The 25266-nt window shown below is 32.6% G+C and overlaps 1 protein-coding gene across 1 annotated transcript in view; it reads right to left on the bottom strand.

Annotated features, from left to right (window-relative positions):
* LOC107440190 (uncharacterized) overlaps positions 1-25266 on the bottom strand; it is a 59238-nt gene that overhangs the window by 1285 nt on the left and 32687 nt on the right. The window contains exons 2-5 of the mRNA XM_016053042.4: positions 13993-14340; positions 12453-12581; positions 6910-7095; positions 4032-4250 (exon numbers count right to left, since the gene is read on the bottom strand). Coding sequence (XP_015908528.2) covers positions 4032-4250; positions 6910-7095; positions 12453-12581; positions 13993-14340 — 882 coding nt within the window. The remainder of the gene's footprint in view (positions 1-4031; positions 4251-6909; positions 7096-12452; positions 12582-13992; positions 14341-25266) is intronic.

The raw sequence follows: 25266 nt of genomic DNA, 5'->3' as shown, positions 1-25266 counted from the left end.
CAATATAGCGTGGAGGAGTAATTTTTATCAAAACAGTATAGTTAAGATGGATTCTAATAAAATAAGTGGAGTAGTTTTTATCAAAACAATATAGAGATGACAATGGATTTTAATAAAACAATATAGTGTGGAGGAGTTATTTTTGTCCAAACAATATAGTGATGATAATGGATTTTAATAAAACAATATAGTGATGATAATGGATTTTAATAAAACAATATAGTCAGGATAATAAATTTTAGTACTCGGGATAATTGATTTCATTAAAACAATATACTCGAAATAATGAATTTCAATGAAACTATATAATTGGGATAATATATTTTACTAAAACTAAATAGTCGGGATAATGGATTTCAATAAAACTGTATATAGTCAAGATAATAAATTTTAATAAATAAATGAAGTCGGGATCATGGATTGTAATAAAACTATATAGTCGAGATAATGAATTTTAATAATAATATTTAGTCGAGAAAATAAATTTTGATAAAAACAATATAATCAAGGCAATAGATTTTAATAAAGCGATGGAGTCGAGATAACGGATTTTCACAAAACAATATAGTCGGATAATGCGTTATAATAAACAGTATTTTTATGTAAACAAGTGCGGTCCTTAATAGACCCATCTGTTTTTTCTAAAATGTTCTTCATTCATATCTTTCTAATAAGTAATGAAGAAAAATGTTGCAATAAAATAATATTATATCACATAACAACTGAGAGCTAATTTTTCACTTAAAGTAAATATTTCAATTTCCTTTAAAGTATTACATTATTGGTATTACGCAAATAGTTACTAAATTATCTTTAGCACGGCAAAATTGGGTTCCTCGTAAACTCGACTTCAATTTTTTATTCATAATTTCTGAGAGTTCGCCTTCCAATGCCACGAACCGGGTTCGAATCCCAGTCGATACGAATTCCACATTCGGCTTGCTCCGACCACAGTGCTGACGTGAAATATCCTCAGTGGTAGACGGATCATGGGTTAAAGTCCCCTTGCCGTCAGGCTAACCGTGGGAGATTCTCGCAGTCTTCCTCTCCGTGTAACGCAAATGTGGGTTAACTCCATCAAAAAGTCCTCCACGAAAGCAAATTTCTCCCAATACTCGATCCAGGAGCTCCCTTGTCTTCTGGATTGGGTTCAAAATCACAGGACTACTGACTTAAACATTAGTAGTCGTAAACCCATAAAATTGGATCAGCTGTTCAACGACGGTTGTAAAATAAAATAAAATATGTGCTACTAGGGCCGGGATAGCCTGCTTGGTAGAGCACAGGACCCATTTCCAAGAGGTTGTGGGTTCAATCTCAGCCGGTCGAAGACTCCCCATGCAGTAAATGGTGACTGATGCAGGTTAAATCTGTCGAGTCACAAAGTCCTCCATGTTCCCATGACAAGTCAATACCTCTGGAGGTACTTCTCCAGAGGTTTCCTTGTCTTCTGGATTGGGTTCAAAATTACAAGGCTACGGAGTTGAACAATAGTAGTCGTAAACCCAAAATCAGGTTAACTGTTCAACGACGGTTATAAAATAAAATAAAGTATGTACTACTAATGTGAAAAGAAAAAGAAAAGTAGAATAAGGAGGGGACAAAATAAAAACAATTTTTCCCCCTCAAATTGCGATGTGGGATTCACGTAAAACAGGTCCCCTCCCCCCCCTCTTGAGAATAAAGCTCTACATTTTAAAACATTTTTTGTTCTGCAATGATATTTATCGGAATAATAAAAAATACCTTTACTAATACATATTAAGAAGGTCAAGTTTAAAACTTTTGAATCCTACTGAATATTTTAACTGCATTTTCTCCTACTGCATATTTTAAATATTTATCAAAAAATGATTTTTAAAAAAACTGTTTTTCTATTGACGTAAGTAGTGTAAACAATTCTGAAAGAAGGAAAAAACAACAATTTATCTGGTTTTATCATGCATTTTCATGAAATAACATTATTCATTACCAAGGGGTGCAATCATAAACACTGAATGATATTAAAAACCCTCAAAATGATAAATCTCAGTAGCAACAAACGGAAAATCCTAAAACACACCCAATTGTCAGTTGATTAAAGATAGATATATAAAAAAGAAGACAAGTTTCAAAATCTAGATAAATATTTCAGAAAGAATGTTCTAGTTTGACATTTAAAAAAATATATTTTTTATCACTTTATCAGATAATATCGATTGAAATCTTCGATTTAATAAAGATCATTTCATTAAATCTCTTCGAACAGCTGATAAAATACAATTCAACTTATTATGAAAGCTCACTTTTTGTTGACTTAAAGGATTTGCTATCAGCCGGAGATGTAAATAAAGGAGTTTAAGGAGTTAGTGACTCAACTATTGCTTTAAAAGTCAAAACGAATAACACATTTGATTACTTATCACATTCTTATCAGATAAGGTGAGAAGTGGTAGTTTCACAAAAGAAATACTTTATCTTTCGTCGAATAATTTTACAATTATCATTTTTTTTTAAATTCTAGGAATTTCCGCACATGCTGGTTCCGATGACTAGCCCTTGTGCACTGTTAGAAACTCCTTGGAGAAAATATTAAAATAGCAATTTATTTAATTTTTATTTTACCATATTCAAACAAAACAATCAAATAACCATAGATAAGATGGTATAGATAACTGTGGGAAAAATCCTTTTTTTTAACCCTTCCCTTTTTTTCACCATATTTTAATTTTTGTCATTCTCCTTGCTTCTTCCCCAATTTTTTTTTTTTTTTTTTTCATCGGGGTTTTTGATCCTGCGCAGAGTGCGTAGCCAAATCTTTCACCGAAAAATAACAATAACCGATAATATAAGTCCTTTTTAAGCATTCAAACAATATTTTAAAGCACTATATACAGTAACAAAATGCAAAATAATTTTCAAAGACTTCACATGATCATGATAAAATAACTAGTTTTCTGACAAAGAACTCTTTTTCTTGATTATATTAGCCATTATGAAATAATCGAGAGATTTTTTGATTCGATATCAGAGGGTGAAAAATGAAGCCTGAAATTGAGAATATCTTGAAAATTTCAGCAGAGTTGCACATGAGAGTGCAAGAATCTCACCGAACCCACCTCAGTAGATGCACATGCACACTCGCCAGTATTTCATCAAACATGTAAAAGGATTGGCGCTTTCATACGCTATGGACCGACAGTACGCCTAAATAGATTGCGTTTGAATGAATTGTGAAAACTTTGAATAGAACAATGTGAAAAGCACGCTTTTGTGGCGAAAATCGACATGGTAAAGAAAAAATATCATTTTCGAAAAGGGAAAATTAAGAACTTTTTAAAAGCACTCAATGAAAAAATCACCTTTAAGGGCTTTTAAAGAACGAAAATCGAAAAAAGCACCTTTAAGCACTTTTTAAAAAAGCTACGCGTCCCGCAGTGGACTGATCGTTAAGACACGGTTCCCAGCAGATCACCGAAGTCAAGCATCACTGGCTGCGGTCAGTGTGCGGGTGGGTGACCACTTGGATCAGTCTGCGTAGGGACCGAGGGTGTGTGGTATGGGTCCTCGTTGAACTGTTCTACCGTAAAGTGCTCCACTTCGCGTGTAGGTCGTTTGAGCTACCGAAGAGGGGGTGCCATCCCCTCTGCAGAGGATCAAAATTGTGATGGCATGTCTTCGGATCATCCTCAGAGATGTTTCCCAGACCGTCGCCAATAGCCCATTGTGCAGCTCTAGTGCGACGTAAATGAACTACTACAACAACAAAAAAGCTACGCAACAAGTTGAGGTTAGGGCTTGACCCTGATTGGTTAATTCCCCCCCTCTTCTCACAACTTTAAACCATTCTCGGCCCTTTTGGTACAGTACATCACTGGGAGGCCTTTCGAGCTAATCCATTGTGTACCTCCATTCTGATTTTTTTTTTCTTTCCTAAAATTCTTATCCGCCATTGAAATGGCGTCTTTTCCGACATATTTTTAGTAGAAGAAGAATAAATTGTCTTAACGTTTAATCCAATTCTATGATACATATCGTTCTAATATACTCACCGCAAGCTGGTTTGTCATAGTCGCCATCAACAATGACTCCTTCAGGTGTCCATTGACCTTCGTTGCAAACGTAGAGAGACGAACCTAGGAATCTGTAATCATCATCACAATGGTATTCTGCACGGGCACCTTCCGCTGGGAAATTCCAACAACTCCGCTCCTCGGTTAGGTTGTAATAACCATGTGACACTGGTGGAGGAGATTTTTCACATCCGGAATCTGAAAGTAAAGAAAAAATTCCTTAAAAATAAAATTGTATTTTTTACCCATTGGCAAAATGGGTCTTGTTTTACGGTTTACGGAGTGCGTAACTTATTTGGACGTCATCATACTTTTCAATTGTGCTCAAAAGTAATGGTAAGCAGCGTGGTCGTCATTGTATGCGTTGCTATGGCGACCGCAGCTGTTTTTATTTTTATTTTCACTAGCAGGCGCATTTTTAATGTATTTACATAATAATAAATTAAAGTACTTTTATATTTTTTTCTTAATTAACGTATGATTACTTTCTTGACGGTGATTTCAATAGAAATATGAATACTGAAGAAGGAAGGTGACGTTTTGAAACACGTACATAGGCAGGATGTGAAAATCAATCCGACGACAAACATCAATTGAGACAGTTTTTGCAACCCATGATTTGAAATGTTGTGGCGTTTAACGGAGTTAATCAAGAGAGAAAAAGCATTCGACCAATGGGTAACCAGCATAGAGCACAACATTTTGTGTTTGATTCCACTTTAAGTTTACGAAGTATGATGAATTCGCTTAAATTTGCACCCTATTATGTTGGTCGGAAAATGTAAACGATACTGTGGTTCAACACATTAGTTCCATCCCTTATAGTCGATTTATACACTATAAAGAATTTTAGAAACTATTTTTGATCTCAAAGAACTTCATTAGTATGTTTCTGATCAATTGAAAAACATTTGTTTTCAGAAGTAGGAAACTGAATCGCATTGACGCCGATTCAGTTACAGATTGTCACTTGTATACATTTAGTCACAGTTGCCTTAGGGCAAATTACAGATTTAAAAGTTTGGTGACTGCTACCGTGGGCAGGTACTTCACCAATCACAGATCAAGAAAGCAGCTTGATTTTCAATCGGGATGGGAGAGTTATGTAGCGTATAACTATCACAACAGCTGTTCAATCAATTCAAATATTGGTGGCAACGAGATAGCAGATAGATTGGCCAAAGAGGGCAGTGAGGAAGATATCTCCACCGGGTCATCAGGAACTTTACTCCAATAAAAAATATAGACAAAAATCAATCTGCCAAACTCCACCTATTCACCAACCTCAACATCTCCTGTGATCCTTCTGGGAATCAATTGCGATCGAAGCTTCCAGACTACCTTGGCCAGATTCTCAACTGGTCACCTAAAATGTCTTAACATTCGAACGTGGCACAAAAATTTACCCGACTTGTAAAAAATGTTGTACCCAACCAGCCTCACCTAAACATATACATGATTGTGTCGGACTGTCCAGGGCGGACTTAATTTCCGATCCCCTTCTTGTCATCGACTTTCTGGCTGTAAACAACTTTTTGGAGTTGATCTGACAAATGGCAGATCTACGAAGATAAGCAACAACAACAACTATTCAATTCCCATTAAATAGTTTGTAAGTAATATAATATTTACATGTTAACTCGATTCTATCAGGAGGTACCTCCTTGTCGGTAGCCTATCCCCAAATGATAGAATCGCGATTGTGATCTGGTCATGCCTTCTTCGACTCAAGCACTCACTTTGATTCAAACGGACCTAGTTCGATGGATGATTCACAGAGAATGGCTAAGTCGCTAATTGTGACACAGTCTCGATCACACACGACGGGGAGCTGTACACACTTGAATGCTGATTGCAACAAAGCAGCAGCCACGCCCACAACCGTGTTCCCAAAATAGCGCTCACGCCCAGCACTCAAGGCCCGGTGATCTTAATAAAATTCCCCTGACTTCTCGCAAAACACCAATGAACCAACGAGTTGTATCCATTCAGCATGTTTTATCACAAATAAAATTCCGGAATGGGGAGTAATTTAGCATAGTTACCACTACAGCTATTCAATTCCAATTCACTAGTATATAAAACATGTTAAATCCAACCTTTTTTAACACTTGAAAGACTGAAACTTAGTATATACCTACATTGCCCAAAAGCAGTCAAAATGACTGGATTATGAATGCTTAAATAAATTTGTTAAGAAACGTTTCGGGATCATCTTTTTTTTTACATTTTAACACGTTGAATGCCATGGCGGTGACCGGCACTGAGTTTATTCGTAGCGCCACGGGGGTCACCGGTGACCGGCGAAGCCAAGATTATTAGAAACACATAATTCTAGTAAATTTTTTATTTTTTTATGTTATTATCGTTACTAAAATGATTTGAAGAAATGAATGCAATATAGAACACACAAAAATAGTTTTATTTCTATACACAGAGATGCCAACTTGTTCCGGACAGCGAATCAATATTTTCAAGTGGTAGTTTATTAATTGTGATTCCTGGTTTCATAAATTCAATTTAGTAGATTTTTATCCACCACTATTTCTATATAATTCATATTCTTATATAATTCACCACTTTTTTTCAGATAGGTCATGCTAAACCTTTTCAAAAACTAGCGAATTCTGTCTAATATTTGCAGATTTAGTTTGTAGTTGTTTACTGTTTGGCCAGACGGGCAAGCCATTTAAAATTAGCGTGGCATTCAACGTGATAATGAAAAAGTGTTCTGCTGCAAACTTAATTTAGCAGACTTAATTTACATATTGTGTCAGGATTTGTTTTCCATTCAAAATAATTTTTCCTAACTATCTCTGTAATTTTATTACATTCATAATTCAAAATTATACGCAACCTCCGAACATCTTGTGCTTGATTCCACTTCTCCAAGGTGTACCCAAAACCATCATGTAGCACCGAAAACTCAAATCTGTGTCGTTCACCCAATCTTGGATAACGAACCTTCGATTGAAGCTCACTTCGTACGTCCTGTTGAACAACTTGTTCACACTGTCGAACGGTATGCTACTCACATATTTACCTAGTTGGGGGAAAGTCAACATATTAGCAAAAATAACAACAAAGAATTAGCAGAAGGAAGAAATAATTTGAACAAATACACTGGTGTAAGAAATTAAAAGAATTTGCAGATCTGATCGATTATCTCTAGAACTACTGGACCGAGTTCAATGAATTTTTATTATCTCTAAAACTACTGGACCGATTTGAATGAGATTTGATTATCTCTAGAACTACTGGACCGATTTGAATGAAACTTAATTATCTCTAGAACTACTGGACCGATTTGAATGAAATTTGATTATCTCTAGAACTACTGGACCGATTTGAATGAAATTTGATTATCTCTAGAACTACTGGACCGATTTGAATGAAACTTGATTATCTCTAAAACTACTGGACCGATTTGAATGAAATTTGATTATCTCTAGAACTACTGCACCGATTTGAACGAAATTTGATTATCTCTAGAACTACTGCACCGATTTGAACGAAACTTGATTATCTCTAGAACTACTGGACCGATTTGAATGAAATTTGATTATCTCTAGAACTACTGGACCGATTTGAATGAAATTTGATTATCTCTAGAACTACTGGACCGATTTGAATGAAACTTGATTATCTCTAGAACTACTGGACCGATTTGAATGAAATTTGATTATCTCTAGAACTACTGGACCGATTTGAATGAAATTTGATTATCTCTAGAACTACTGGACCGATTTGAATGAAACTTGATTATCTCTAGAACTACTGGACCGATTTGAATGAAATTTGATTATCTCTAGAACTACTGGACCGATTTGAATGAAATTTGATTATCTCTAGAACTACTGGACCGATTTGAATGAAACTTGATTATCTCTAAAACTACTGGACCGATTTGAATGAAATTTGATTATCTCTAGAACTACTGGACCGATTTGAATGAAACTTGATTATCTCTAGAACTACTGAACCGATTTGAATGAAATTTGATTATCTCTAGAACTACTGGACCGATTTGAATGAAATTTGATTATCTCTAGAACTACTGGACCGATTTGAATGAAACTTGATTATCTCTAGAACTACTGGACCGATTTGAATGAAATTTGATTATCTCTAGAACTACTGGACCGATTTGAATGAAATTTGATTATCTCTAGAACTACTGGACCGATTTGAATGAAACTTGATTATCTCTAAAACTACTGGACCGATTTGAATGAAATTTGATTATCTCTAGAACTACTGCACCGATTTGAACGAAATTTGATTATCTCTAGAACTACTGCACCGATTTGAATGAAATTTGATTATCTCTAGAACTACTGCACCGATTTGAATGAAATTTGATTATCTCTAGAACTACTGCACCAATTTTAATGAAATTTGATTATCTCTAGAACTACTGCACCGATTTTAATGAAATTTGATATGTACATACATTAATACAATACAAAACAAATAACCATTCCACAATTGTAATACACACGCATGATGAGGCGTAACATTCATTGGAGTCGGAAGGTATAAAACAGTGGTTGCAGAATAAACAACCACAAAAAATGGGTCAACAGGGGAGCATACCACATAAACTAACAAAATATATGCTATATAACTTCTATATAATTAACTATACAACTAGCATACTATATAACTTCGGTTTTTTAAAAATAAAAAGAAAGATCCGCGTCCCTACACAGGATGTGATAGGCAGTCTGTGTTTGAACAATGATGAAGATTCTTCATTACAGAACCGAAACTACAATACTTTGTTTATGTGCTATTATTTGTGCCGTTCTTTGAAGAAGAAAAAACACTATTTGATTATAAAACCCCATCTATATTTTTAGTCACTTTCGAAACAAAAAAAATCATAATTAGGATCTGTGCCGTAACGAAAATTATTTTTTTCTATCGCTTAAAGTTCTAAATTTGCAAACATAAAATCAATAAAATTCAATAACGTTTTCAAAAACTTTACATAATCATGATAAAATAGCTAGTTTCTGATAAATATTGCAGAGAAAATTGCGAAAATCTTGCATTTTTTTCAATTTAGAGCGACAATCGACACGGCAAAGAAAAATCTTTTTTTAAAAAATAGAAAATTAAGCACTTTTTACAAATCCCGAATAAAAAAAAGCACCTTTAAGGGCTTTCAAAAAACGTAAATCAAAAATAAACACCTTTAAGCGCTTTTTAAAAACACTACGCACCCTGTGTTAGTTAATTTTAAAACATATGCTATTTTATTTCAACATTGCTTAAATAAATTTTATTGCTATAATAGAATCTTTATAATGAAATGTTTTTTTTTATTTTTATTTAAAAAAAATTCGCATCAGTTTGTTTTTAGCAAAATCTCTTTTTCCCTTTAGTTCTGTCATAAGTAAATAGAGACATTAGCAAAAAAGAAAAAATATATTAAAAAAACAATGGACTTTAAAATCAAAAACAACGTATAATATAATCGTTATGAATATTAAATGCTTCTTTATTTTTAACCTAATGGAGGTGAAATGAAACTACTCAAACTTTGTACTGTTTCATTTCAACGGGAATTTCCTTTTTGTGATTTAAATTTCATTCATTCTATCTCATAATCTGAGCGAAAACATTCGTCTGATTTAATATTCGAAAAATGCAAATTAGATTTTATAAATATTTGTCTGGGAATATTCGCGCTTAACTTTACTAAATCCATTCGAACGAAAATTAATGACATATAATCCCTTCAGGGCTTAGTTCTAAGATGAAATATAATCACTTTCTAAAGGATAAAGATTTACAATTTATTTTTATCCTCTACAACGAAAAAAACATGTTATCAAATATTTGTGGAAATTATTCAAAAGAAATTTTAGCTTATTTTTTAAGCATATTTACAGGAATTCTATCATCAGAACACATAAAAAAATCGAGATCAATACTTTTTAAAGTTGTATTACAATAATAATTTTAATGTATCAATGATAAATTTGTACTGTGCGTAACGAAAAACGAAGCACCCTGAATAACTTTTGATCTAATGATCCGATCCTCACATTCTAAAACTCAATTTTAATGACTCGATGGGGTGACTTCGAATATGCTAATTAATTAGTGCAGACGATATTTTAAGTTACGAAATCAGACGCAAAAATGCCTTTTCTCTGAAGAATTTTTTTTCGACTGATTCAGATTTCTGCTCCCCCCTCAAAAAAATACAGGCAGCAGCAATCTACAATATATGGTCCCCATACTCTGGTCAGGAGAGCGATTCAAAGTTTGGATTCCTTCATGCTAATTTTACTTTTTGCGTATTTCACCAGAACTCGAGAAATTTTTAAACAAATTGAAAAATCTTTGCACTCAATTATAGAATTCGTTTACCCAAAGATAATTCCACTCAAAAAATACATTTCACTCAATATTTATTATTTTATTTAATAATAACCGGAAAAATTTTGAATTGTAAAGTATACATTTTTTTATATCATTTCAAAGTATTTAATTTTACATGGCGAAATACAAGCCTTGAGAGAATTTAGTCAAGTAGTTTCTGAGAAATTGAATTTTAAATATACGGCTTTTTTGTAAAAAATTTGATTTCTCAGGAACTATTAAACCAATTATGCTCAAATCTTGTATTTTGCCATGTAAAATTAAATACTAAAAAATGAGATGCAAATTGTGTATCAACATTTTGTCGGCTATTATTAAATAAAATAATAAAAAAATTTACAGAAATTTATTTTTTGAGTGGAATTATCTTCGGATAAACGAATTTCATAATTGTGTGCAAAAATTTTTCAATTTACTTAAAAAGTTCTCGAGTTAAGACGAAATACGCAAAAAGTAAAAATAATTTTCTGCTATTATTAAATACATAATATAAATTATAATGAAATTATAAATTAAAAAATAGAAAAATAATTAAATTATAAGGAAAAATAATAAATATCTACCGAAATTTATTTTTTGAGTGGAATTACGAATTTTATAATTGTGTGCAAAAATTTTTCAATTTACTTATTGAAAAATTTTTACTCTCTTGAGTTGTGGCGAAATACGCAAAAAGTAAAATTAGCATAGAAGTTCAGACTTTGGACCGCTCTCCTGGCAAAACTATCGCTACCATATTTCCCAGATTTCGGCTACCCCCCATATTTTCGGGAAAGAAATCATAATCCGACAAAAAAAAGGTATGTTTATTCAGTGAAAGTACGTTTTTGTGTCTGATTTCGTAATTTAAAATATCGTCTGCTCTTATAAGTTAGCATATTCGAGCTCAGATTTATTTATTTTACTTGAAAAATGTAAAAGATGGAGTAGTTCTATACACAATGGTTTACACCTTTTATTTCGTTTATTTATTTATTTTACTTGAAAAATGTAAAAGAAGGAGTAGTTCACACACGGGTTTACACCTTTCCATTCGTTTATTTATTTATTTTACCTGAAAAATGGGAAAGATGAAGTAGTTCTATACACACTGGTTTACACCTTTTCCTTCGTTTATTTATTTATTTTACTTGAAAAATGTAAAATAAGGAGTAGTTTTATACACACTGGTTTACACCTTTCCATTCGTTTATTTATTTATTTTACTTGAAAAATGTCAAAGATAGAATTGTTCTATACACACAGGTTTACACCTTTTCCTTCGTTTATTTATTTATTTTACTTGAAAAATATAAAAGAAGGAGTAGTTTTATACACACTGGTTTACACCTTTCCATTCGTTTATTTATTTATTTTACTTGAAAAATGTAAAAGATCGAATTGTTCTATACACACAGGTTTACACCTTTTCCTTCGTTTATTTATTTATTTTACTTGAAAAATGTAAAAGATGGAGTAGTTCTATACACACTGGTTTACACCTTTTCTTTCGTTTATTTATTTATTTTACTTGAAAAATGTAAAAGAAGGAGTAGTTTTATACACACTGGTTTACACCTTTCCATTCGTTTATTTATTTATTTTACTTGAAAAATGTAAAAGATAGAATTGTTCTATACACACTGGTTTACACCTTTTCCTTCGTTTATTTATTTATTTTACTTGAAAAATGTAAAATAAGGAGTAGTTTTATACACACTGGTTTACACCTTTCCATTCGTTTATTTATTTATTTTACTTGAAAAATGTAAAAGATAGAATTGTTCTATACACACAGGTTTACACCTTTTCCTTCGTTTATTTATTTATTTTACTTGAAAAATGTAAAAGAAGGAGTAGTTCTATACACACTTGTTTACACCTTTTCTTTCGTTTATTTATTTATTTTACTTGAAAAAAGGAAAAGTTGGAGTAGTTCTATACACACTAGTTTACACCTTTTCTTTCGTTCACTTATTTATTTTACTTGAGATATTTAAAAGATAAAGTAGTTCTAATACGCACCAGTTTTTTCTGAGTAGACACCACAAGCAGGACTAGGTTTAGGAAAAATGCCTACGCAATGCATGTTGACAGTTTCTGTGCATGATATCATGTCTGTGTGCGTCTTCCACGAACTCTCATCGCAAGCGTCTGGAAACGTGGAAAATATTAAATTGATTAACCAAGGTTGAATAATATTACATACATAACTTAACAATTTTAACGTAGCATTTGTACAATTGAAAGTGCTGAAGGTAAAAAAAAATAAAACTGAAACACATTCATAAAAATACTCCTTGTTCTAAAACGTTTATAATGAATTAGAATTTATCTTTCATAAAGTAGCATTTATAAAGATAGTAATGCGTTGTATCAATTGCAAAAACAGTTGGCATTGATCTCCTATTATGAGTTGGCCAGGGCAAAGTACAAGTCAAGAGCACCGGTAGATTTTATTCAGCAATTAGGAGGTAGAAGATATAGAAAGCCAAAAAGAAAGAGAGTATAGACTCCTTATTTTTTACATTTTAAATTTTACAACAGTCGTTGAACAGCTGACCCAATTGTTTGGGTTTACGACTTCTAATATTCAACTCCGAAGCCTTGTAATTTTGAACCCAATACAGAAGACTAGCGAACTCCTGGATCATGTATTGGGAAAAATTTTACCTTCGTGGAGAACTTTTTTATGGAACCACGTTTGCGGGAAAGTTTCATAAAGAAGCCCACGGCGGGTGCTAGCAGTTTTGAGGACTAAAGATTATCCTACATGTTATTGGTATGGTGGTCAAAATGCAATGGCTCTTCGGTGTATATCTCCCTTCCTGTTCAGTAAATGCTCCAACTTGAAACATAAATCTCGAATTCAGGATATTTTTAATAATATTTCCTGTTTCAATTCTTAAAACAGTAACTTTTTTAAATCATAGATGGCAGTGTTTTAAAGATGGAAGTCAACATATAGCCTCGAAGTAGCGGATTAGAATAAATAGATAGAACGGAACATTGCAAAAATCATATTACATATATTTCATAGATATATTTTAAATTCGACTTCAAGACAATGTGTTTTTTTCTTGGAAAAAAAAACCTCCGACAAAAAATTTTCAGGTAGGTAGGTACTTTATTAACGTCGCACTAGAGCTGCACAATGGGCTATTGGCGACGGTGTGGGAAACATCCCCCAGGATGATCCGAAGACATGCCATAGCAATTTTGATCCTCTGCAGAGGGGATGGCACCCCGCTTCGGTAGCCCGACGACCTGCACACAAAGTCGAGTACTTTACTGTAGAACAGTTTAACGAGGACCGATACCACACACCCTCGGTCCCTACGCAGGCTAAACAAAGTGGTCACCCACCCACTTACTGACCGCAGCCAGTCATAAAAAAATGAAAAAAAAAGTTTCAAAAATATATGACAGATATTTGGTATATGTATCATTTATAAATTTCGACTCGTGTATGTGTATTTTTACAAAATGAAATTATTCGTTGCCATATAATGAATAAAACGAATATTCGAATAGAACAAATTCCAACATTCAGCTTACATCTCACCTACAATGACCATCAAGTACATTTCATTTTGAGCCGTCTTCCCGTTCGTTCTCACCCGGCAAGTATACGTTCCATCCATGTCCATGTGGGTGTTCGTGATACTGAGCACGCTCGGTGATTGGATGCTGAGGTCCACTTTGCCTTCGAGGACATCTTTGGCTTCTGGTGGATTGTCCAACATCCACAAGTATACTAGGACACCGTCCTTTTCCCACTCCACTTCGGTCACCAGTTCTGACGGTTCCAGAATGTAGTGGCACGTGATTGTGGCCGGTTCTCCCTGGAGGACGTAGGGTTTGATGTCACTTCCGGTCAGCCTGACATCCGTCACCACAACAGAAAGAGAGGCTGAAATAGAAATTAAAAAAAAAAGACATTTTAGAATTTCAGGATTCGCAAGCATTTATATTATATTTATACAGGGTTATTCATAATTTCCTCCGGGGTTTCGAAGCGTTATAGTGGAAAAAACGAAGACGAATATGGCAATAAAGAACATATGAAATTATTCCGAAAGTATTCAAGTTTTAATTTAAGCAGTTGCCGGTAGATGGCAGTAACATGTACCACTGAAGCCAGTTGTAGTAAACATAAGGTTGTAGTAAACAGAGGGAATTATAAACAATCAAAAGTTAAGATTAAAAAGAGCATAGTGGAAGAATATGTTAAGTAAAATTTTGATTAATTTTGAAAAAAGTAGTCTTACAATCTCAGATAGTGCAAAATAAGATTTATTTTAACTCAGCAAAAACGTTAAGGATTTGTTATGTGGTATATGTGTAAACCTTCTAACCTTAAAACGAGATCTGTGACGACGAGATCTGTGCTCTATTCAACACGCATTACCCTAATCCAAAACCTTGGAAAACAATCTTCTATATAAAAACCTTAAATCGAGGTTGACTTAGGATTTTCAAGAGTGAAAAAATATCCTTTAATAAAGCTAGTCTCAAGGTGAAAATAATCTTAAATCTAGGTAGTTATACGGTTTCTTTTCGCAACGTCTTGTATGCTCAGCTAAAATACACCTTGTCGCGAAATTTTAATGGACAATGCAATTTGATCCTATCGCTTGTGTGACGTCAGCAAAAACGTCATCATGGACCAAAGTGACGATACTTTAAAAAAAAAAACGCTTTAAAAAAATAATTTTTAATCCTTTTAGAATCAAAGGTTTGAAATTGCAGTATTTTTGCTTTATTGAAAAAAGGTTTTTAGTACAAACATTTTCGCGACAACAAAAAGAAGATTCCGACACAAAGTTGCCGGAAGGTTACATGCTTTCTGAAAATGTATGAAAACATCGTTAAATTGTTTGAAAAACAAATTCTTCTTACTGCCTTTTCTCAAACTTGGCAGAATATCAACTTATAGCTGACCCACGAACCCTTTCAAAAATTGAAGGTATTTTTGAGGTTTATATGAAGTTGTTTTGAGGTGTCAAGGTTGATTTGAGGTTTATTCGAAGTTTAACAACCTAAAACAGTGTTTCCCAAAGTGTGGTACGCGTACCCCCAGGGGTACGAGAGCAGTTTAGCGAGGGTACGCGTCCTTATGCGAAATATCTTGCAATAAACGAAAATTTCAAACAAACTTATTTAAAAACAAAGCTAGCCATGAAAATTTACGATTACGTATTTTTCTATTTGCTATTTTTTGCAGAGTTAACAGTTAATAATTAGTGGTGTCAACAGCCAGTTGTGATTTTTAACTTTTGTGCAATTTTTTTATAGTAAAAAATACACTCATTTTTTTATTAGTGGTACACAGCGTTACGAAAAATTTAGAAAGGGTACACAAAAGTCATAAGTTTGGGAAACACTGACCTAAAAAGATCAGTCACCCAAGGTGCATGAAGTTGTTTTATTCAAACTTGAGGTTGTTTTGAGGTTGATAAAAATCTACTTCAGAGCAACCAGTTTTGGAAGGTTGCTTTTGAGGTGTACAGATTATTTCTTCCTGCACTTAAAGCAAATACGTATATTTGAGGTGTGAATAATATCCCCTGATCTAAACTATTTTTTTCTTTCTTAATTATATATGAGGTTGATATAGTGAGGTGTAAATGAGGTTGAAATTGAGATTTATTAATGAGGTTACTCTTGGTACAAAACATAACCTTATTTTCCACCTAGGTTGTGTTTTTTAGCATCTGTCAACCTCAAAACAACCTCAAAAACACCTTATTTTTCTTTGTAAGGGAAGACTCTGCCGTCACATGAAATAACGTTTTTAAGCGAAAAGTATACTTTTTATGTATCTGACGTTAACTTGAAATAGTTCTTCGTTGTCAAGATTTGATCTCATTGGGTTACCAGCGCCATTTATGCTAAGTATGAAAATAGAGCAAAACGTCGGTCTGAAGAAAAATGATGAAAATGAAAAGCATTTATCATCAAATATTGAAAAAACAACTCCAAAGTTGCACGATATGCGGTCATAAAAATGTGAAATTAAGAATTAAACAATGGTTTTATTGATTATCACTTGGGTGTGAAAATATCGCCAAATCATCACTGTTTGAAAAAGTTAAATAACTTTTATTGTGTATAAGTTTTTTTGTTCTAAAGACCTGGTAACTCCAGATGGAATAATTTAAAATTAGAGTTTTTCATTCAATCTCTTAAACTGTGGCCTTTTTTTCCCTTTTTTGCAGTGTTTTAAGGCAAAAGCATTTTATTTTATTTTAAAACCGTCGTTGAACAGCCTACCCAACTTTGGGTTTACGACTACTAATATTCAACTCCGTTAGCCTTGTAATTTTAAGCCCAATCCAGAAGACAAGCTAACTCCTGAATCAAGTATTTGGGAGGAGAAATTTGCCTTCGTGGAGGACTTTTTGATTAAACTAACCCGCATTTGTGTTACATGGAAAGGAAGACCACGAGAACCTTTCACGGTTAGCCTGACGGCAAGGGGACTCTAACCCATGATCCGTCTACCACTGAGGATATTTCACGTCAGCACTGTGGTCGGTGCAAGCGGATGCGGAATTCGTATTGACCAGCCATCGTTGGGATTCGAGACCGGTTCACCTCATTGGAGGGCGAAAGCTCTCTCCCCTGAGCCATCAAGGCTCAAGGCAAGAGCATTGCGGAATAAGCAGAAAATTTGATTCCCATTCATTTGTATTAGCGATCATTATGATATAAACCTCGCTATCCACTTTCTCTTTTAGGGTACGATGGTCAAATACGTATCTAAATCAGTCAATTTTATATTTCCTACTATTACAAACATATATCAGCCAATTATCATAGCAGCTTTTAGAGTTCATTTAATGTAATTTAGAGCCTAACCCAAATCACAAAAGAACTTCGCATTGTGACCCTTTTGTGAAGTATTTCAGAAGTGAAAATAGAAGAGAGGAAAAAATTTGAAAACAATTTTCGATTCGGTGAATAGTAGTTGTTGATGTAGTTCATTTGCGTCGCACTAGAGCTGCACAGTGGGCTATTGGCGACGGTCTGGGAAACATCCCTGAGGATGATCCGAAGACATGCCATCACAGTTTTGATCCTCTACAGAAGGGGTGGCAACCCCGCTTCGGTAGCCCGACGACCTGCACGCGAAGTCGAGCACTTTACGATAGAACAATTTAACGAGGACCCATACCGCACACCCTCGGTCCCTACGCAGACTGATCCAAGCTGAACGGCAGCCAGTGATGCTTGACTTCGGGGATCTGCTGGGAACCGTATCTTAACGATCAGTCCACAGCGCTACTCGGTTAGGTAAAGGAATTCTAGCTGAAATGACCCTTCTACTGCAAGTGATATTTTGAGTTAGCATTGGTGTCGCTGAACCAATAATCGACTAGTAACAGCTGCCTATTATCTCCTTGATCGGTAGAGAGCGCCCTCTATCCCCATGAATAACCCTGGTCAACAAGGATACAGAATATGTCTTAACAATAACCTTTACTAAGTCCAAAACGTATACACTAAGAGGTCACCATTCAAGCAAATAGAAATAAGAAGCTATAAAAATTTCTAGGGCAAAGGCGAGACTTAAGAAAATTGAAAGAAAAAAACATGAAAACCGTTTTGATTGCCTGATCAGACTAAAGATGCTTGTTATGCACGCCAGTCCTCTCGTTCTCATTTTCTCCAGCAATCAAATATGCTTTGAAGTTTTTATCCTAGCCTTCCTCTCTAGTATTTCGATAGTTTATAGTTTTTCACTTTCTTTATTATTGATTTGAAATCACTTAAGAGGTTTTTTTTTTTTTCAATTTATTTTTCAACATATATATTAAATAAAGGATTTTAAGGGTAGTGATAACGGAACACCCTACATTTTAAACTTCAAAGCTGAGATTTCAGGAGTTGGAAGAAAATCGACAAAATAGGAACATCTGGTTAAAATAGCAGAAACTAAAAATAACCGAAACTTGTGAGATCAAAATAGAATATTATAAAAATTAATTTATTATAATGCCAGAAAGTTAAAAAAAAATCACATTTACTTTACTAAAAATAATTTTTTTCACATCATTTCTTTGGGATTTGTACAGAATTTTTAAATCTATATACCATATTGTTTTAGAGTTGATTTGAGTTTTCATACTTAATTGTCCTTGATTATGAAATTTGATTATGATACTTTTATTTGTCAATTTAATATGTTATTTTGCATTGTGTAAGTTTTGTAAATGATTTGTTAATTTGATTTTATATTATTAAAATATGGTTATATTTTAACAATTCTTTATTTAATTATAATTTTTTTTTTATTCTTCTTTACGTAAAATGTTGGAAAAAAATTCATTTACTTAAGATATTCTTTGAAATAAATTTCTTCCTAACTGCTACATTTCAGTTTTCACTTATTTATTAACTTAAAAATTAATATTATTCTATATTGATGTAATAATTGATATTTCCTTTTGAAGAATAATTTCTTCTATTTCTTGAGTTGGAAGAAACCTATTTCTTTTAGAAGGGTTTTTCTTTCCATGGTAGAAACTTGCCATTCTCTCAATAGAAGGTTAATAATATTTGTTCTCCTCTTTTAGTATTATTTATTTTTCTTTGTTAGAAGAAAAATGCTTTTTTTGTTCACCTTTTGAACTAGGTAGATTATAGTAAGAATTCATATATATTATTGTAGGAATTCAAAGTTTTTATAAATCTGCATGTTTTTATTTATAGATCTTTTGCTGAAGTAAAAATGGCCGTTTCTACTTTAAATTTCAACTTATCGTTTATTTTGAAAAACATTATTGGATATGGAAATTTAGGAAGAAGAATATATAAAATATAAAATAACTAAGTAGAATACCAATTACAAAATAGGAAGTTTTCATAATAAAAAATATCAAGTATTTCAAATTTTTAGTAGTTCCAAAAACTTTTTCTTAGCTTTATACCAAAATTGGATATTAATGAAGCTATATTTTTTTATTCTTTCATCTAGAGATGTAGTCTGTATATTATAGATTTCAAAACAAAAGTCTAATTGGATAAAAAAAAATAGGAAGTAAATTTCGTGCTTTTAATTTTCTAGATATTTTGGAATAGTGGCGCCATCTAACAAGCAAAAAACCAAATAAATTACATAAAATTAACATTAACACTCATATATTAAAACTCTAAGGATACTTTTTAATTGAACATTTTATACAATTTTTAGTTTTAAAACCGTAAATTAAATTTAAGGATTTTTTTTATTATTTAAAGAAGCTTATATTTTAGCATTAGGGGGGATTTTAAATTCTTTTTTAGAGGAGGTTATTTTGCCAGCCAAATATTTTACATAATCCTGAATGCAATTTACAGTACGCAAAATACGAAAACGGACCACCCTGAATAACTTTTGTTGTGGTGATTGCGTTTTCACGTTCTAGAACTCATTCTTAATGACTTGAGGGGGTGACTATAAATATGCTAACTAATTAGTGCAAACGATATTTTAAGTTACAAAATCAGGCACAAAGACGTATTCCCTCTGAATAAACATGCCTTCTTTTCAACGAATTCGGATTTCTGACCTTCCAATTATAGCGGGTAACCAAAATCTGGTAAATGTGGTATATCCTAATCGCCTATATCAAATATCCCCATATAAGAGAGAGATTCAACACTTAATGTTAATTTTATTTTTTTCGGTATTTCACCATACCTCAAGAACATTTTAAGCGAATTGAAAAAAAAATTTTAATTATATATAATATTTGTTTATCCAAAGATAATTCCATGCAAAATATAACTTTTAATAAATATTTATTATTTTTCGTTATTTTTTTTAATAAAATAAAAATTTGAATTCGAAAAAATTTTGAACTTTAGGTATATAATTTTTTACCTAATTTTAAAGACCGTAATTTTGCATGGCAAGCTACGAAATTTGAGCAAAATTGGAAGAACAGTTTCTAGAAAATTGAATTTTAAAAATACGTCTTCATTAAAATTCGATTCCTCAGGAACTATTCGACCGATTTCACTCAAATTTGTTTTATTCTACTATCTAAAATAACTTTCTTTAAAATTATGTAAAAAAAAATTATGTTCCTTACAATTTAAAATTCTTTCGATTATCATTAAATAAAATTATAAAAATAATAAATATTTACGGAAAAAAAAAATTTTTCTTTCATAGAATTATATTTGGGTAAACAGATTATATAATAGTACGCAAACACGTTTCAAGTTCTCGAGATATGGCAAAATTCACAAAAAATAAAATCAACATTAAATAGTCCAAACTATGAACCTCTCCCATTACCAAACTATAGGGATCATGTTTCCCAATTCATGGTATTCGAGGCCGGGATAGTCTGGTCGGTAGGGCGCTGGGCCCATATCCAAGAGGTCGTGGGTTCGATCCTCGCCGGCCGAAGACTCCCCGTGTAGTAAATGGTGACTGATGCACGTTAAATCTGTCGAGTCTCAAAGTCCTCCATGTTCCCACAACAAATCAATACCTCTGGGGGTACTGATCCAGGAGTTTCCTTGTCTTCTGGATTGGTTCAAAATTACAAGGCTACGGAGTTGAACGTAAGTAGTCGTAAACCCATGAAATTGAATCGGCTGTTCAACGACGGTTATAAAATAAAATAAAATTCATGGTATTATGGGAATCATAAATCCAAATCAATCAACAACAAAAAGGTCTGTTTATTCACAAAACGTACGTTTATGTGCTTGATTTCATAACTTAAAATATCGTCTCCATTAATTAATTAGAATATTTGAAGTCACCCCTTCAAACCATTAAGATTGAGTACTAGAACGAGAAGATAAAAAAACATTTTCAGTCACACCTGAGAGGAAAAATAGCTGATTTAAGTAGAATTTTACTGATTAATGACTGATTTAAATGGCTTCAAATTTCCAGACTTTTTACTTCAAAATCACAATAATATAAATGCAACTATTTGTGAGTCTTCAAAATTTATTTAGTGGAAGAAGCATAAAAATTTTGGCAAAAGGCCGAAATTTCAACACAAGATATTCAAATTTTTTAAACAAAACTTGAAAAAGTGCTGTATAAATGGAGGCTTTTAAGGAAAAATAGAAAAGAGCGCTCAGCTGCACAAAAGACCAGAGAAAATACTTTTTATTTCTAAGCTAGACTGTCTCTTAGATATTGCCCATTGCGATGAACTCGAAATAATAAAAATGCCCTAGGCATTGATTTATTTCTTGCTAAAATGGAACAAAAATCGGCAATAAAAGAAGATTGCAAGAAAGGATTACTAAAGGAAAGTTTGTGCAAAAAAAAAAAAGTAATTGTAACATTAACGTCAATGGTAAAGATGAAAGCTGTAGCACTGATAAAGAATACTTGAGAAACAAACATATCATCTTCATCAGAATGTTTGAATATCTTGACACCACATTTATACATTAAGACCTGGATAACTGCTCCAGTAGCATCTGATATGACTTTATATATTCGGAAGAAATTTTATAAATTAGAAAGGTATAAAATTAGGAAGAAATTTGAAACGATGCTTAGTAAAATTATCGTTCTCAATATTTTCAAAATTAAATTTAATCCACAGCTAAATTACTTTAAAATTAATAATAACTTATTCAACTTAACTTTATTAAAAACTTAAGGCAAACGGAATTATCAAAATACTAACTTAGAACATATTTGTAGGCATTTGCAATAATTGCTGTCTTAATCTTAATTACACTCTTAATTGAGAACAAGATATTCTAATAGAAAAGTCAGATCGTCGGAAATTAAAAGCTTGTGATTAGAAGATAGTCAACGATTGGAAAATCAGTAATTAAGGTTTGCTGAATTTTACCATTTTATCACCGATATATTTCGCCGAAGATTTTATAACTGTTTCCCATTCCAAGTTTGAAATAAATCTTTACTAATCCTTTTATTGTATTAAAAAAATTAAAAGGAAAACTAAAAGTAAACATTAAATTTAGCAAAATGATTATTTTTACCCCTGCCAAAATTATTTAAATCAGTTTGAAATGACTTAAAATCTTTAAATGAATATTTTTAATGAGTTATTTCAGTCATAATTACTTATTTTCTAACCTAATTTTGATACATAGTTAGTTAGTTAGTTATTACCTTTTGATGCATGCATACTTATTCATAAGATTAATATTTATCATAATAAATTATATTCTCATTTTAATTTTAGTAAACATTTATCTTTATCTAAGAAAACTGAAGAGAAAATTAAACTTTTAAAAACATCATTTGTGTCGTAGACAGCGCGCGAATGCGACGCTCATTGTCAAAAGACAACGATTGATGATGATGATAAGAAAAAGCGATTAAAAATAAGAAAAATAACAGCTGCCAGCAGTAAAATGGAACCAAAAAACAATGGAATAAAAATTACTTTCCCCCGTCTACTAATTTTTACTACGAGTACTGCAAATTAAAAACATTATTTATCAGATTTTTTTGAAGTTATACTTCTTATGCGACTTCCAACAAGGTTGCGTTAAACGTTTAACGCTACATTTTATTTGGCCGGGAAATCACGTGGTAGGATTCAGTTTTCCCTCATTCATTTCCATATTGTTTTGGTTCTCACTAGCATAAAAATAATAAAAGTCATAAAAGTATTTTTTTCCTATAAATAATTTTTTAGTTTGATTTGATACACTTACAATTTAATAGGATAGTATTTTTTATTTTCTAATTTAGCGGATAACAATTGTAAAAAATGAGTGAAAACAATCCCACGAACAATGCGACGGATTCAAGGTTATGTCAAGGTACGTCTCTTGTGAATATCAATTGATTGTTAGGTTTTCTCTTTTGAAATTACATTATGACGCATTCACATACATTATTAATACAAATACATTTTCCATGGCGAGACGATGAGGCAACCACAAGCACTTCCACTGGTTCAAGAGGCTTCCACTGGTTCAAATGCACAATATTACCGTGATGACAGAGCACGGAAGCGAGCGGAGCAGGAAAAAGAGTCGTTGAATAGAACTAGTGATCCTTCTACGACTGCTGATTCTTCTACAATTAACGTCGCAGGCTACGAAGTTTAACTTCTTCCGCGAGAAGGGACTCCACGCGCTATTTTTTTTTATTTATTTTAGGTTAACCTTTTCGGGTGCAGCAAATTTTAATTAAAAATTTCAGGTATGCAGTACATTAATCTACCGTAGATGATACATTCATGGGGAACTCTAGATGAATACTTGAACTCTAGGTTCTTAAAAAGATAGGGATTGCTAAGAAAACAGAGGACCTTAGAATATTTCTACATTTTTAGTGTTTTGCAATATTTGAGGAATAAGTGTTGTCAGACTGGCAACACTGCTTTGGTAACGGCAGTTAAGCTACTCATTGTGAAAGACTGAGGTTGGATCCCCGGGGGTGACTTATAGTTCAGCCAGCTTTGAAGCAACAAGTTTCAACTTGTCTGCAAATGCGACCGTTGAGCCATGCTATCAGCATTACCATCTCGAATGCGTGTATGATGATTTCTACAGCTGAGAGCACTGTATTTTGTTCGTCAACAAGACTTCCAGATTACTGTATCCGATTTAATTGCTTGCTACATTTATCATGCGTTCGCTTGTTGACCGATGTTGATTTATTGTTTATATTTTAAACTAACATTTCATTCAAGAGACGATTATAGAATGCTCCTATTCATATTAGAGACAACAAGAACATTTTTTTTTAAATTTAAAAATAAGTATGATGTTAAATATAAAAGAACATGGAAGAAAGCTTTGAAGCAAAAAATTTACTTTGCCATGAATAAGCTTTCTTCTAATTTTGACTATTCACGTAAAATTATTGCTCAAGAAACATTCTTCAGCTAAAACAACCATATATATATATATATACCGAAGAGCCATTACATTATGACCACCCTGCTAATAACATGTAGGACCACCTTTAGCCCTCAAAACTGCTAGCACCCGCCGTGGCATTGATAGATAGTCTGAGGTATCTGGTACCAAGCGCTCACCAACTGGTCCTGCAATTGCGAGGTTGTAGCGTGGCAGTATGAATTTGGTTTTCTAAGTAGGACCACAAATGCTCTATTGGATTAAGGTCAGGGGATTTTGGGGTCCAAAACATGACTTGGAAGTCACTGGAATGTTCCAATCCATGACGATTCGACCCTTATGACATGGTGCATTATCCTGTTGGAAAACGCCATCCCCCGCAGGAAAAACTGTTGCCATGAATGGGTGAACTATGTTCAAGTAGCTTACGGACATCGGGGATTGCTCTATGAGGATTATGGGTCCTAATGTGCCCCATGAAAACATTGTTCCTTTGCGAGAAACCATTAAAACCTGGGCAAGCCCATTGTTATAGATGGAGGGTGGTCATAATGTAATGACTCTTCGGTGTATATATATATATATATATATATATATATATATATATATATATATATATATATATATATATATATATATATATATATATATATATATATATATATATATATATATATATATATATATATATATATATATATATATATATATATATATATATATATATAAGTAGGTATGCTCTGTACGCTATAACACAACTAGCTAAAAATAAAAATGTTATCAACTCAAGGTTGCCAAATTAGCGATTTCTTTGAAAATTCAACAAACATGACATTACTTTCAAAAAACAAAATATAAATCATCCTAAACAATGTTGTCGTAATATTTACCGGAAAGCAAATGATGGAACATATATCTTATGAATCGTAAATAAATTGGTAAATAAAATCATAAATCGTAAAAAATAAACTTTCATTCACTTTTATGTTTCGATTACAACAAAATAATATGTTCGAAATTA

Source organism: Parasteatoda tepidariorum, chromosome 3 (assembly GCF_982258835.1).
Source record: "Parasteatoda tepidariorum strain Cologne lab strain chromosome 3, Ptep-v5.0, whole genome shotgun sequence".
Classification (NCBI taxonomy): Eukaryota; Metazoa; Arthropoda; class Arachnida; order Araneae; family Theridiidae; genus Parasteatoda; species Parasteatoda tepidariorum.
This window is presented reverse-complemented; position numbering and strand designations above follow the sequence as displayed.